This window comes from Salmo salar, chromosome 08 (assembly GCF_965601325.2).
Source record: "Salmo salar chromosome 08, fSalSal1, whole genome shotgun sequence".
Taxonomy (NCBI): domain Eukaryota; kingdom Metazoa; phylum Chordata; class Actinopteri; order Salmoniformes; family Salmonidae; genus Salmo; species Salmo salar.
Genome location: NC_138298.1, coordinates 22,093,014 through 22,107,834, shown reverse-complemented (window position 1 = coordinate 22,107,834; position 14,821 = coordinate 22,093,014). Strand labels below are relative to the sequence as shown.

At 44.9% G+C, this 14,821-nt stretch overlaps 1 protein-coding gene across 1 annotated transcript in view; it reads right to left on the bottom strand.

Annotated features, from left to right (window-relative positions):
- The window catches only part of LOC106610218 (hedgehog-interacting protein), a 45,048-nt gene extending 32,702 nt beyond the window's left edge, over positions 1-12,346 (bottom strand). The window contains exons 1-3 of the mRNA XM_045722765.2: positions 11,639-12,346; positions 6,391-6,583; positions 1,157-1,301 (exon numbers count right to left, since the gene is read on the bottom strand). Coding sequence (XP_045578721.1) covers positions 1,157-1,301; positions 6,391-6,583; positions 11,639-11,911 — 611 coding nt within the window. The 5' untranslated portion in view covers positions 11,912-12,346. The remainder of the gene's footprint in view (positions 1-1,156; positions 1,302-6,390; positions 6,584-11,638) is intronic.
- Positions 12,347-14,821: the final 2,475 nt, after the last annotated feature.

The window sequence follows — 14,821 nt, the reverse complement described above, 5'->3', positions numbered from 1 at the left end:
CTCTCTCTCTCTCTCTCTCCCTCCTTAGCTCTCGCTCTCTCTCTCTCTCTCTCTCTGCCTCTCTCTCTCCCTCCCTAGCTCTCGCTCTCTCTATCTCTCTCTCTGCCTCTCTCTCTCCCTTCCTGGCTCTCTCTCTCTCTATCTCTCTCTCTGCCTCTCTCTCTCCCTCAGGCCAGTTTTGAAGTGGGAGGTCTGATTAAGACTTACGATGTTAGATGACATCGGTGGTTAAAACCTGGCCCTCTCTCCTTGCTCATCATCTCTTGGCCGGCCCCAGGCGGAAGATGAGAAGGGGAGTCAGCTCAACAAGACTCCCTTTAGATGAGCGGCTGCCAACAGAAGCTCTATATCTCTCCTCAGCCATCCCGGCCATCCATCCTAGAGTTCAGTGCAATTACAATTACAGTGCTCTTTAGCATAGCAAGGGGTCATTACTAGAAACGACTAGAGTAGAACACCATCAACCCCAGGAATGCAGACAGCACTTAGCTAGACATCATAGACAGACAGCATCAGCATAGTTTCTCTGGTCTGGTCTGGTCTATTCCGGCTCGAGATAGCAGGACGGTCAGTTGGTCACATGTCCAGCAGCAGCGCTCTCAGCTCGCGTCAGAGGGGCTAGAACGAGTTATGCATCCCAAATGGCACCCTATTCCCTATACGGTGTACTACTTTTCACCAGGGCCCATAGGACTAGTGCACTAGGGAATAGGGTGCCATTTGGGACGGAGACGGGGAGCTCAGAGGCTCTCTCTCCACCGGAGCAGACAAAAAAAAAGGTGAAAGTTTGTCTATGACGTACAGCCACTAGCTAGAAGGGAGGGAGGGTTGGCCTGCAGGGTAAGCATTTCCATTGTGTGGCCAAAGCCTGGCCCAATGCACCCTGAACAAACGGCAGGCTTTGGTGATGACTGGGGAGATGGGTGACGGGTAAAAAGAGGGGGGGGGGGGGGGGGGTCATCCAGGCTTGGCATTGGCGTGTCTCCCATGGTTCAGAGTGTGGAGATGCCACGATACACACTATGGCCTCTCTTTCCTCAACTCACTGAAGGCGACCTTTTTGCATGGTTAACTCAATATTTAAAAAGCATACCTTAAATGCACTCTTCCTAACATACACAAGTAAAAGAGATTTTGAAAGTGAAACATTACAAACCTGTTGATGTCTTCGACTTTCTCATCTCCCAAGTAGTTGGAGTCCTGTCCCCGTGTTTGCTTTCGGTGGAAATCTGGGAAGCACAGGCCTCCGTCCCTCCGTCCGTAGTATTGACAGAACTCATCCACATCGGCTTGGAACAGCTCTGAAAAACACCATGGACACAGACAACGGCCCGCAGGCAGAGAAAGACGATTCAAGTCAAGTGACATCACACCTCGTTCAAACCATGATGCAACATCATCCAACTTACCAGCGAGCTGAAGCTAAATCCCCTCCTAGTTAGTCTCCCTTAATTCATGTTTACCCAGCTTTAGTTCCTTAAGTTTTCAGACAGTTGTTTTTGAGAGTTGTGCTGAATGAGCCAAACCAAATCCTGGCTAGGCCTGGGCTGAACAAGTGAAGAAACGCTTGGCCAGACAGGCCAACTGAGTTAGATCCGAGCAGAATGTGAGGAATATGCTGTTCAGACTGTTCCTCAGGTCTTCAACTCTGCAGCAGTGCACCACTGAGGCCCCATCCATCTTTAACTTTATTCTTTGACCCCTGTTGCTATGGCTGTTTGACCCCTGTTGCTATGCCTCGCAGCTCTACCTCACCTGGGTGACTGCTGTGGATACCTAATAGCTTTCCAGATATTTGGAATATTAAGTATAACATAGGCTGAAATTCTCATACAATTAAAGCACTGTTAGGGGCCAGTGCCAAATGGCACCCTATTCCCTTTATAGTGCACTACTTTTGACCAGTGCCTATTTGGGCCACAGCCTAGATGCTTTCGCCCTCCTCAGCCCAGAGGCAGGCATATGGGCACAGCATGTGAAATGTGAGAAACTCTAATTCAAAACTGACCATGTTTAATTAACAGCCCAGTCTTCCAAACACTAACTTTGCACATTTTTAGGAGGGATAGAAATATTCTGTCTGCCTCAAAACCCAAATCAAGAAATTATGTTCCCAAATGTTGATTGATTGTGTTCCACTGCTTACTTGTGCTTTGGGGAAGTTCAAAGCAAAAATGTCCCCATCACACGGCTATTTCCCAAGACCACCTTGTTTTCTCTTGGAGCGGCTAGTTGTACTAGAGCTAAAGTTGGTTCAACACCAGGGTCTGGGGCACAAAGTAATCTGGGAATATATCCTCATTAGACACAGCAGCCCCAACCCCGCCTGATTGACCACCTTCAGAGACCCACAGTCACAACATTATTCCAAGATTCTAGGAACCCCCCCCCCCCCTTTCTTATTGTGCTAGCAGGGCAAACCACTAACAGGGTGAAAAGAACGCAAGCAAGCAGCGTATCTTAAAACCTGCGCGTGACCTAAAAACAACCGTGCCAATATTGTTTCCCTTAACACAACCCTCAGAGGGGCGGAGGAGGAGAGCAAACACAGCAGTGATAAAAACACAAACAGGACTGTCTCTCCCCTCTTTCATCTCGCTCTCCGGACCCCACACATCCCTCCCTCCCTCCATCCTGGCCCCTCCACACCGACCACAAGGCTGACCACACTACCACTGGAGGTGATAGGATATCCCACTAAACATCTAAATACAACACGGAGATCAAACACACACTCAGAACACACACACACACACACACAAACACTCCCAGGCATATGCCACCCACCTACTTTGTGCCTGCAGTTATCTTAACCATGCTGGTCCCAGGACCTCAGATGCAGAGGGGAGAGACAGAGTGGGGGATGGAGGGAGGGGAGGGGGGTGGGGGACCTCTAGGTTAAAGTGAGACTCAGGCCATAAATGTCTTTATGGAGAAATGAGGGCTAAGTACACAGCCTAATGGGGAGCTGGAGAGGGAGTTTCACGGGAGCAGGAGGACATTTAAAGGCACAGTAAAGGCTACCGTTCAGGTTTAATACTGTTGGTCAGCACTTTGCATGTGTTGATGCAGAGTACAGTTCTGGAAGGGTTCTGAATTTCATCTTTAGTGATGTATACTGTACATGAGCCCAAAAAACTAATGTTTATCAGTGCTTTATATTTTAGATTTAATTAAACATGTTCTTAAGAGGCAATAGTGATTACTACAAATGCAAATTTAAGTTGAACAGAAAACCAACAAACTGTAAAAACAGAAAAATACATAAGGACACAAATCCAGAAAGGGACTCTTAAATCCATAGGAGGAGAAACCTCTGTCTGTATCCAGAATGATATGTACTTAGAGGGCCATCTAATTTTAGACAATTTAAGGTTAACTACTTCCATAAACATGTGGCACCGAGCACTGCATTCTCTCTCCCTCTCTCTCTCTCCCTCCACAATATGTACCAGTTTTATTGTACTGGCCTGGGGGGAAAAAGAGAGAGAGGGAGAGAGAGAGAGCGAGAAAGAGAAGAAAGAAAGAAAGAAAGAAAGAAAGAAAGAAAGAAAGAGAGGGAGAGAGAAAAAGCGAGAGAAAGAGAGACAGAGAGAGAAAGAAAGAGCGAGAGAGAAAGAGAGAGATAGAGGGGGGAAAAACCTCTGTCCACATCCCAGGCAGTGAGCTAGCGCTATAGTTCTACTTCCATCTGGTTGTCTTCCAAGACAACCTGGGTGGCCACCCAAAGTACTTGACATCTTGATGCACTTCAGCAGCTTTACATATACACAACCTTTGTAGAAAAATAAATGTGTCATTCGTCACCACATATGCTGATCTGCGTAGAGGGGGAGAAAGGGAGGGAAGGATTGATGGGGGGGGGGTGACTGACTCCTTCTCTGGCTCAAGCTCCTGGTATGAAGCTCTGGGTTTAACTCTAAGCTTTCACTGCTGTCTGTCAGCTCACTGGCTGCTGTCTCTCTCTCTCTCCATCTCTCTCACCATCTCTCTCTGTCCATCTCTCTCCATCCCTCTCTCTCTGTCCATCTCTCTCTATCCCTCTCTCTCTCTGCCGAATACAACAGGTGAAATGCTTACTTACAAGCCCTTAACCAGCAATGCAGTTTTGAGAAAAATAAGAGTTAAGAAAAATATTTACTCAATTAACTAAAGTAAAAAATGAAAGAGCAACAATAAAATAACAATAGCGAGGCTATACACAGGGGGTACCGGTACCGAGTCAATGTGCGGGGGTACAGGTTAGTTGAGGTAATTGAGGTAATATGTACATGGGGGAGGGGGGGTTGATGTTGATAGTGCTGGTGGTGGTGTAGAGCCACCACATGTGTGGTTGAAACTGTTCTCTGTTCAGCAAATCGCGAGCAGATTGAATCTGCCGTGGCGACACAGATAGGAAGAAGAATTGGCTGGGGGCAAGCAGCGGCCGTTTGATCACAAGGAATGTGCACTTCACTGGGAGGCACGGCAGACAGGTAACAGCCCTTCAAAGGCCCTACTTCTGAGGACGGGGAGCTTTCAGGGAGGGCGGCCTATCAAGCAGGTCTCCTATCATCTCACAATACCATCCTATCCAGGAGGAAACGGCGCGTCATGTCATCTCTATGTCATCTCCTCGCTTATTCCACATCGGGAGGAGACTCCCTCCAGGGCTGGTGTTGCCTTGCCTACGCGTACGGGGGAACAGTTCGAGGGCCGAGGCGAGGCCCGGGTCCAGCGAGGCAGCTCTGATTGTGTTTACGTTCCATCGAATTTATCACCAAGGAAAACAAACTGATGGTGTGAGTGGCGTTTTTTAAACAGGTCGTAGTTTGTGTGTGTCTGAGGCTGTGTGTGAGGAGCTCCCTTGGTGGCGCGAGGTGTCAGAGCCGGTCATGTCTAGACCGTAGCCAGGGTGCTTACAGCTTACACATCCCCAAACAGCACACAGCACCGTCAGCCCCCTGACGTCAGCCAGGGCAGCTCAGGAGGGCTTGCCAAAGAAGGACGGGGCGAGGGAAGGAAAGGGTCATAAAATCAATCATTTTCAGCTCTGGCAGATTGTAGAGGCTTTGTTTAGGGCGTGTGGTTACGTGTGTGTGTGTGTGTGTGTGTGTGTGTGTGTGTGTGTGTGTGTGTGTGTGTGTGTGTGTGTGGTGTGTGTGTGTGTGTGTGTGTGTGTGTGTGTGTGTGTGTGTGTGTGTGTGTGTGTGTGTCTGTGTGTGTGTGTGTGTGTGCGCGCATGTGTGTACACAATTTATGTCTAAATTCAATAGATTGAGGAAGAGTTTGAGTAAATGTGAGTAAAGAAAAGTAATGTTCCTTAAAACACATCTACAACCAGTCCAAGTGGGACTAAAAATACTGACAATGCTGCCACACTCAGAAATCTATAAAAAATCCACAAACATTTACACATTTGTACAACTCGGCTAGCGCAAGAAAATAAATCCTGTCCACTTGGTGCAATAAAACAACGTCTTGTACTGGGTTGGTTTAACCTGCAGCAGTCTGAGGGACAAGAGAAAGAGAGAGAGAGAGAGAGAGAGAGAGAGAGAGAGAGAGAGAGAGAGAGAGAGAGAGACCTGATTGCCCGGTCTAAAGTGTATAGTCAGACTAATTAACAAAGTGCTAGGCTGATGGCTGCAGTAGGCAACGTCTGCCAGCCAGGGTGGGTAGACTGAGACGAGGCTCTCCCAGTGTATGGGGGCGTGAGGCAGGCAGGCTCTACCACCAAGTGGAGGTGAGGTCAGATGAGGTAAGCCTACATAAATAAATATTCCTTCTTGAGTCCTTACGCTCCACTGCGTCTTGCATAAGTAAAACCAAGCTACCTATATTTTCAACACTGTTTGCTGACTTTGAATTAGGGGACCTTGAGGAGACCTGCTCAGAAATGTAATATTGCCTTATTCAGACATTAGGCTGTATGTAGTGTGTCATGAAGTCAGTAAGAGAGAGAGAGAGAGTGAGTGAGATTGAGGGAGGGAGGGAGAGAGTGAGTGAGAATGAGAGAGAGTGTGTGAGAGAGAGAGAGCGAGAGAGAGAGAGAGAGATTTGTGTTCATATGTGTGCCTCACTCCGCCTATACAGTGCAAGCACTGACTGAGGTAGTGATGGCACTATCATCATCCTTCTTGGTTACCTGGTATATCTTAGTGGTAGGTGTAGTAGAATGGTTACCTGGTATATCTTAGTGGTAGGTGTAGTAGAATGGTTACCTGGTATATCTTAGTGGTAGGTGTAGTAGAATGGTTACCTGGTATATCTTAGTGGTAGGTGTAGTAGAATGGTTCCCTGGTATATCTTAGTGGTAGGTGTAGTAGAATGGTTACCTGGTATATCTTAGTGGTAGGTGTAGTAGAATGGTTACCTGGTATATCTTAGTGGTAGGTGTAGTAGAATGGTTACCTGGTATGTGTCCGCGGCAGGTATAGTAGAACTCTCGACAGTAGTCCTGGCAGAGGCGTGGCAGGTGGGGCTCCCTGAGGGGGACCTTGTCCGACTCGGGGGAGTGGAACAGCACTTGGGCGTTGGGCGAACAGTGTGCACACTTAATCTCCTCCAGGAGACGGCTGCACTCCGTGTTATTGGTGGAGAAGATCTAGGGGGAGGGACCACACGCAACAAGAAACAATGACTGATTAAAATACGGACTTAGTGAGCATTCATGTTTTACACCTCAACATGGCTTGTAATTTGCTGGCATGTCAGCGATATTGTATACTTAAGCAATAAGGCCGGGGGGTGCTGTATATGGCCAATATACCACGGCTAAGGGCTGTTCTTATGCACGAACCAACGCAGAGTGCTTGGATACAGCCCTTCGCCGTGGAATACTGGCCATATACCACAAACCCCTGAGGTGCGTTATTGCTATTATAAACTGGTTACCAACTTAATCAGACGAGTAAAAATAAATATTTTGTCATACGCGTGGTATACACTCTGATATTTTTATTTTTATTTATTTCACCTTTATTTAACCAGGTGGGCAAGTTGAGAACAAGTTCTCATTTACAATTGCGACCTGGCCAAGATAAAGCAAAGCAGTTCGACACATACAACAACACAGAGTTACACATGGAGTAAAACAAACATACAGTCAATAATACAGTAGAAAAATAAGTCTATATACAATGTGAGCAAATGAGGTGAGATAAGGGAGGTAAAGGCAAAAAAGGCCATGGTGGCAAAGTAAATACAATATAGCAAGTAAAACACTGGAATGGTAGATTTGTAGTGGAAGAAAGTGCAAAGTAGAAATAGAAATAATGGGGTGCAAAGGAGCAAAATAAATAAATAAATAAATACAGTAGGGGAAGAGGTAGTTGTTTAGGCTAAATTATAGATGGGCTATGTACAGGTGCAGAGATCTGTGAGCTGCTCTGACAGCTGGTGCTTAAAGCTAGTGAGGGAGATGTGTTTCCAGTTTCAGAGATTTTTGTAGTTTGTTCCAGTCATTGGCAGCAGAGAACTGGAAGGAGAGACGACCAAAGGAGGAATTGGCTTTGGGGGTGATCAGAGAGATATACCTGCTGGAGCGCGTGCTACAGGTGGGTGCTGCTATGGTGACCAGTGAGCTGAGATATGGGGGGACTTTACCTAGCAGGGTCTTGTAGATGACCTGGAGCCAGTGGGTTTGGTGACGAGTATGTAGCGAGGGCCAGCCAACAAGAGCGTACAGGTCGCAGTGGTGGGTAGTATATGGGGCTTTGGTGACAAAACGGATGGCTCTGTGATAGACTGCATCCAGTTTATTGAGTAGGGTATCGGAGGCTATTTTGTAAATGACATCGCCGAAGTCGAGGATCGGTAGGATGGTCAGTTTTACGAGGGTATGTTTGGCAGCATGAGTGAAGGATGCTTTGTTGCGAAATAGGAAGCCAATTCTAGATTTAACTTTGGATTGGAGATGTTTGATGTGAGTCTGGAAGGAGAGTTTACAGTCTAACCAGACACCTAGGTATTTGTAGTTGTCCACATATTCTAAGTCAGAACCGTCCAGAGTAGTGATGCTGGACGGGCGTGCAGGTGCGGGCAGCAATTGGTTGAAGAGCATGCATTTAGTTTTACTTGTATTTAAGAGCAGTTGGAGGCCACAGAAGGAGAGTTGTATGGCATTGAAGATCGTCTGGAGGGTTGTTAACACAGTGTCCAAAGAAGGGCCAGAAGTATACAGAAAGGTATCGTTTGCGTAGAGGTGGATCAGAGACTCACCAGCAGCAAGAGCGACATCATTGATGTATACAGAGAAAAGAGTTGGCCCAAGAATTGAACCCTGTGGCACCCCCATAGAGACTGCCAGAGGCCCGGAAAACAGGCCATCCGATTTGACACATTGAACTCTATCAGAGAAGTATATACCACGGTTTTCAGCCAATCAGCATTCAGGGCTCGAACCACCCAGTTTATAATAAACATTATTGTAAGACATTAGCATGGAGATGATATAACCTAACTTTAATTATCCATCGCTGCAGCTTTATTGATGGTACACTGAAAAAATATTCTCCAGAGAAACTAAGCCCACACCAAAATTAGACTTGATTACCTTTTAATGTCACTTTTTAAACCCAGAATACGCGGCACTTTCTGAGAAAAAGATTCTCTCCCTCACGACTTGTTTACCTAAGTGTACAAACAGTTAAGTTCAAATTACATTTCATATGTCAGGGCGGCTGGGGCCAAAATGGATGGAGCCGAATTAGAGGGTTTGAAGCGTTACTTAGGTCGCTAAACAAAAGTAAACAAGAGATTTAGACCCCAGAAATTAGCAGGGATTATTTACGTAGCAAATTAGGTGTAATAAAACACAACGTAATCTGTCCTGCATCCAGACATGTGTGCTGCTTAGGCAGCAGGCAGGCTGGTAGTGCTTTGCACTGTGTGAGGTCCGTCCGTGTGTAAACACCAATTTAGAGATAGACAGGCACATCATTCCCGCACTGGTATCAACAAATTAGCAGTCTGTCCTAGTCAATTAGGCCTACAGACCTGGGTCCAACATATGGACACCTCCCCCTCTCTCTCTTTAACTCACTCTCTCTCTCTCGCTCTCTCTCTCTCAGTTCAACAATAACCGGACTAGGTCTGGAAGAGAAAGCTGTTTCTTAACGATAAAGCCACCCTGCGGTCGTGTTCGAGACCGTTTTGTGACCACAGGCCCTTTGGTTGTTTTATAGCCCCTCAGGACCACGACTAGAGATGGCCAAAGAATGTTTGTTCTACTCCTCTTACCGGGACAGTGTAAAACACGGGTGATTAGGACTTGCCAGAAGCACACACAGAGGTTGATAAACCCGGCTATAAACAAGCAATAAATATATTCATATACTCATACTAATACCATACTAATAAAGAGTGCAGAGCAGCTAAAAGCCGTTAGCCTTTAGAAGTGTTGACATGTCAGCATTAGGCAGGGTAGGCTTAGACGGGGCTAAAACCTGGTTGTCCATGTTTGTGTGTTTTACTTACTCTCGGTCTCTGTAACTGTAGTGGTCAGGTGTGGCTCAGTTGGTAAGAGATTGACGCCAACAACGGCAGGGACGTGGGTTTAATCCCTGCAGTATACAGATACTAAAACGTGCGCACTCACTGTATTTTAAGTCATTTTGGATAACAGTGTCTGCTAAGTGGTACAGTATATGTTACTATACTATTACTACTACTAACCCATCCAAATCCATGTGAGTACTACCGCCGTGGGCATTCCTAACCACCCGCCTTCCTGCTCTAAATTGCCCATTGATTCGGCGTGCCATGGGCTGGCACAGTCCATGGAGAGGAGCATTTGTGGGCTCTCAGCCATACCCTGTGCCCATATGTTGCTGGGATGGGCTCCAATGTTGCCATCACCACAAACCAGAACAAGAGGACCTTTGTTTGTTGTGTTTAGCAGCAAAATTTCACCACTGACTCGCTACTCAAAAGCAGAGAAAGAGAAATTCTCAGTCAGTAGGCTCGATCCCGGTCTGTACAAGCGCTATTATAGCATTACTGGGGGAACAGAAATGCAAGGGACACACGTCTCCGAAGGTAAACAACCGACCCACACACACGCACAACATCCATCTGTGTGACATACCTTGGCATGTGGGGGGAAATGTGTCGTAACACATCAATAACACAAGGTTGCCAGTTCACATGGACAGCCCAAATGCAAAATGCATTTCCATAAGCTCCTTTATGCTGGTCGTTGTCCTCCTCACAGAGACTTGATCAAAAAGCCAACGTGTAAGTAGCTCACTGTAGAGGAGCAGCTGTTACAGGAGGACTCATTTCTTTGATAGGATCTGCACAATGGCTTTTGTCAGTGAAATTGCCGGAACAAACATATCAATGCACAAAGGTCACACTTGAAAACATTTGCTTGTCATTCAATCTTAGACAAGCCTCATAAGGTCTCACCATCAGGAATCACAGGGAGAGAGAGAGAGAGAGAGAGAGACCACCACACATAGCCTCTATAGAGAAAAGAGGCTGTGCTGTAGGCAACACTAAGACTGGTGTTAAAAATCTTAAACAAAACACTTGCCCTTTGGGAATAGGTGTAAGTTAGTGAGGGGTGGGTGTGAGAGAGGGGGGTGAAGGACAAATAATACCCTCTCAGCAGCCTTAACACTTGGACAGAGTAGAGGGACTGAGGGGGAGAGTGATGTTCTCCAGCATCACCCATTAGTGAAACTAACAAACACAATGGTGGTGTTGTTATTCTTTTTGCCATAAGCAAAAAGAGCTCTGTGTGTGGGCAGTGTAGTAGGGAGAAGTCGAGGTTATTTTTGTTCCGTTCAGGGTTTTTCCTCCTATTTGCATGACTTGAGCAAATTAAATGATGCAATATGGCTTTTTGTCACAACACAAAGTGAGATACCACCCAGCCGCCTATGTCGATTCGTTGGGAGCGGTTTACATGAGAATATGGCGAATTCTACCGTGAACTCCACGTAGCCTATGAAGACTGTGTTAAAGATTTATCCATGCAGTTAAACATGACGATAATCATTTGTCTATAATGGGCATCTGCGTAGGATATGTACAGTAAACGCGCACATTCTGTGCAGGAACTGATTGGAAATAAGAAAAACATAACATGCAACATTGTTGCAGAATACATTGTAAGTGCGCTGACAAACATGCCACACGTGCGCATAACTGTGGCGTGTGACTCAAATAATAACTTAGTAGAATTTAACGATAGTGAACGGTGCTGACTCACTGCGCTCCTGTGGTGTTATTTTGTAGCGCTGGGATGAACGTAAAAGGTTATAACATAACCATGGTAACACGGTAACGCTTTGGACACGCTCGAGACCAACAATCAGGAGGCTTATATCATTTCAACACTTTTAAACAACATAGTTAGCTGATAAATCATGTTCATTTGTTTTTACAGTTTTATGGATTTTCTACATATTTAATGTGACTGATAAAGAAACCTCAAAAACAGCCTGGAGTAGCAGGACAACGCCAGAATTTGTAAGTAGGCTACGGTTGAATTTTCCCCTCACAGTCCCAACCTCCCTCATATATCGTTAATTCTACTACTGTTAACAACAAGTCGAAAAGACACACAACGCAGTAAATACATTCCCCGGGGCGTTTGGCATTAGCCTACAGACAGCTCTCACAATGAAAGAATGCAACGAGCCCAACATACCCTGGCATCACGCCGGTGGACTATCTGATAAGCAGCACGCCTGGTTGGGCAGCATGACACACGAGGGTACAACCTGTGACAAACTTCCCCGCTGCTTGCACCGCTGTCCACTGACAGTTTTCTTTCCCTCTTCTTCAGTCGCTTGGGCATGCTCCCGTCGTAACATCTCCTTCTCCTCGGGCTTATTTCCCCCTTCTCGCCAAATTTCGAATCCCCACATTCCCAAACGTTGACTGCAATAGCCAACACGAGTACAAATTTCAAATGCCTCATATTGAAAAAACGTTGAAACCAAAAGATATGAGAGCAATCACTGTTGAAAGCAACGGTGCAAACCTACAAAATACTATATTCTCTATATTTATATATGCTGTATCACAGGTAAACGATTATAATCATTTAGTTTAATAAAGGTATACGCATAAAATAATCAGAATTAAATATTTGCTAAAGAAAAAAAAAGTTATTTAAAATAAATTAATGGTAGTGCTGGTTATGATGGCATACCCCAGAAATACACATTTTTCTCTCGTAAAGAAAACAAAGCAAATAATAAGCAAACTCTGAGAATTGCAGTAAGCTTAATTTGTGTCCTTCCTTCTGATTTAAAATCCGTTTCAGCACAGTGCATTGGGTCAAAAAAGTAAGCACAAAATTGTCTCTCACTAGATCCTCAGAGCGCTCACATGTTTCCCCTTGCTCTTTCCTCCTTCTTTTTAACCAGCGCGCGAGAAGAGGAGCGAGCACAGTGACGTAAGACAGCACGAGAGCGCGCACTTGGCTGTACACTACGGTGGAACGGAACGACGAATACCTGGCTGTCAGCACTGGACGGGCTGTCGTCAGTGATAGCCTACAGAAGAATTGAAGAGGTGAGATTGAGAAGTCAAGTGCACTTGAGAATACATTCTAGAAATGATTCTTTCTAGGATTGTAAAGTCTATTACATATGTCGTTTCATGTGTATTCTGCATCCCCTATCTATAGCACTTACTTGATTATATATTTCGGGAATGTGATCTACATAATGGCAAGCATTAGCCAACACTAGGTTACATATCTTAATGTAAAAGTAAACACACCAATTCTCTGAAACATTAACATACACTATTTGTATTTGTATTTATTATGGATCCCTCTTCCTGGGGTCCAGCAAAATTAAGGCAGATTATACAATAAAAAACATTACAATACATTCACAGATTTCACAACACACCTTGTGCTCTCAGGCCCCTACTTCACCACTACCACATATCTACAGTACAAAATCCATGTTAACATGTGTGTAGTGCGTATGTTATCGTGTGTGTGTGTATACATATGTCTGTGCCTATGTTTGTGTTGCTTCACAGTCCCCGCTGTTCCATAAGGTGTATTTTTATCAGTTTTTTAAGTCTAATTTTACTGCTTGCATTAATTACTTGATGTGGAATAGAGTCCCATGTATTCATGGCTCTATGTAGTACTGTGCGTCTCCCATAGTCTGTTCTGGACTCTGGGACTGTGAAGAGACCTCTTGTGGCATGTCTTGTGGGGTATGCATGGGTGTCCGAGCTGTGCACCAGAAAGTTCAAACAGAGAGCTCGGTGCATTCAATGTCAATACCTCATAAATACAAGTAGTGATGAAGTCAATCTCTCCTCCACTTTGAGCCAGAAGAGATTGACATGCATGTTATTAAAATAATCTCTCAGTTTACATCCAAGGGTCAGCCGTGCTGCCCTGTTCTGAGCCAATTGCAATTTTCCTAAGTCCCTTTTTGTGGCACCTGACCACACGACTGAAAAGTAGTCCAGATATGACAAAACTAGGGCCTGTAGGACCTGCCTTGTTGATAGTGCTGTTAAGAAGGTAGAGCAGCGCTTTATTATGGACATACTTCTCCCCATCTTGGCTATTGTTGTATCAATATATTTTGACCATGAAAGTTTACAATCCAGGCTTACTCCAAGCAGTTTAGTCACCTCAACTTACTCAATTTTCACATTATTTATTACAAGATTTAGCGGAGGTTTAGGGTTTAGTGAATAATTTGTTCCAAATACAATGCTTTTAGTTTTAGAAATATTTAGGACTAACTTATTCCTTGCCACCCACTCTGAAACTAACTGCAACTCTTTGTTAAGTGTTGCAGTCATTTCAGTCGCTGTAGTAGCTGACATGTATAGTATTGATTCATCCACATACAAAGACACACTGACTTTACCCAAAGCCAGTGGCATGTCATTAGTAAAGATTGAAAAAAGTAATGGGCCTAGACAGCTGCCCTGGGGAATTCTTGATTCTACCTGGATTATGTTGGTGAAGCTTCCATTAAATAACACCTTCTGTGTCCTTTTAGACAGGTAACTCTTTATACACAAAATAGCAGGGAGTGAAAGCCATTGTAACCGATGTGAAATGGCTAGCTAGTTAGCAGGGTGCGCGCTAATAGCATTTCAATCGGTGATGTCACTCGCTCTGAGACCTTGAAGTAGTTGTTCCCCTTGCTCTGCAAGGGCCCCGGCTTTTGTGGAGCGATGGGTAACGATGCTTCGAAGGTGGCTGTTGTCTATGTGTGCAGAGGGTCCCTGGTTCGAGGCAAGGAGAGGGATGGAAGCAATACTGTTACACCATAACACATACGTCTTTCCAGCAGCAAACTATGATCAATAATGTCAAAAGCTGCACTAAAGTCTAACAAAACAGCCCCCACAATCTTTTTATCATCAATTTCTCTCAGCCAATCATCAGTCATTTGTGTAAGTGCTGTGCTTGTTGAATGTCCTTCCCTTTAATCATGCTGAAAGTTTGTTGTCAATTTGTTTACTGTAAAATAGCATTGTATCTGGTCAAACACAATTTTTTCCAAAAGTTTACTAAGGGTTGGTAACAGGCAGATTGGTTGGCTATTTGAGCCAGTAAAAGGGGCTTTACTATTCTTAGGTAGCGGAATTACTTTTGCTTCCCTCCAAGCCTGGGGGCACACACTTTCTAGTCGGCTTATATTGAAAATATGGCAGATAGGAGTGGCAATATTATCCGCTATTATCCTCAGTAATTTTCCATCCAGATTGTCAGACCCCGGTAGCTTGTCATTGTTGATAGACAACAATAATTTGTTCACCTCTTCCACACTCATTTTACGGAATTCAAAATTACAACCCTTGTCTTTCATAATTTGGTCAGATATACGTGGATGTG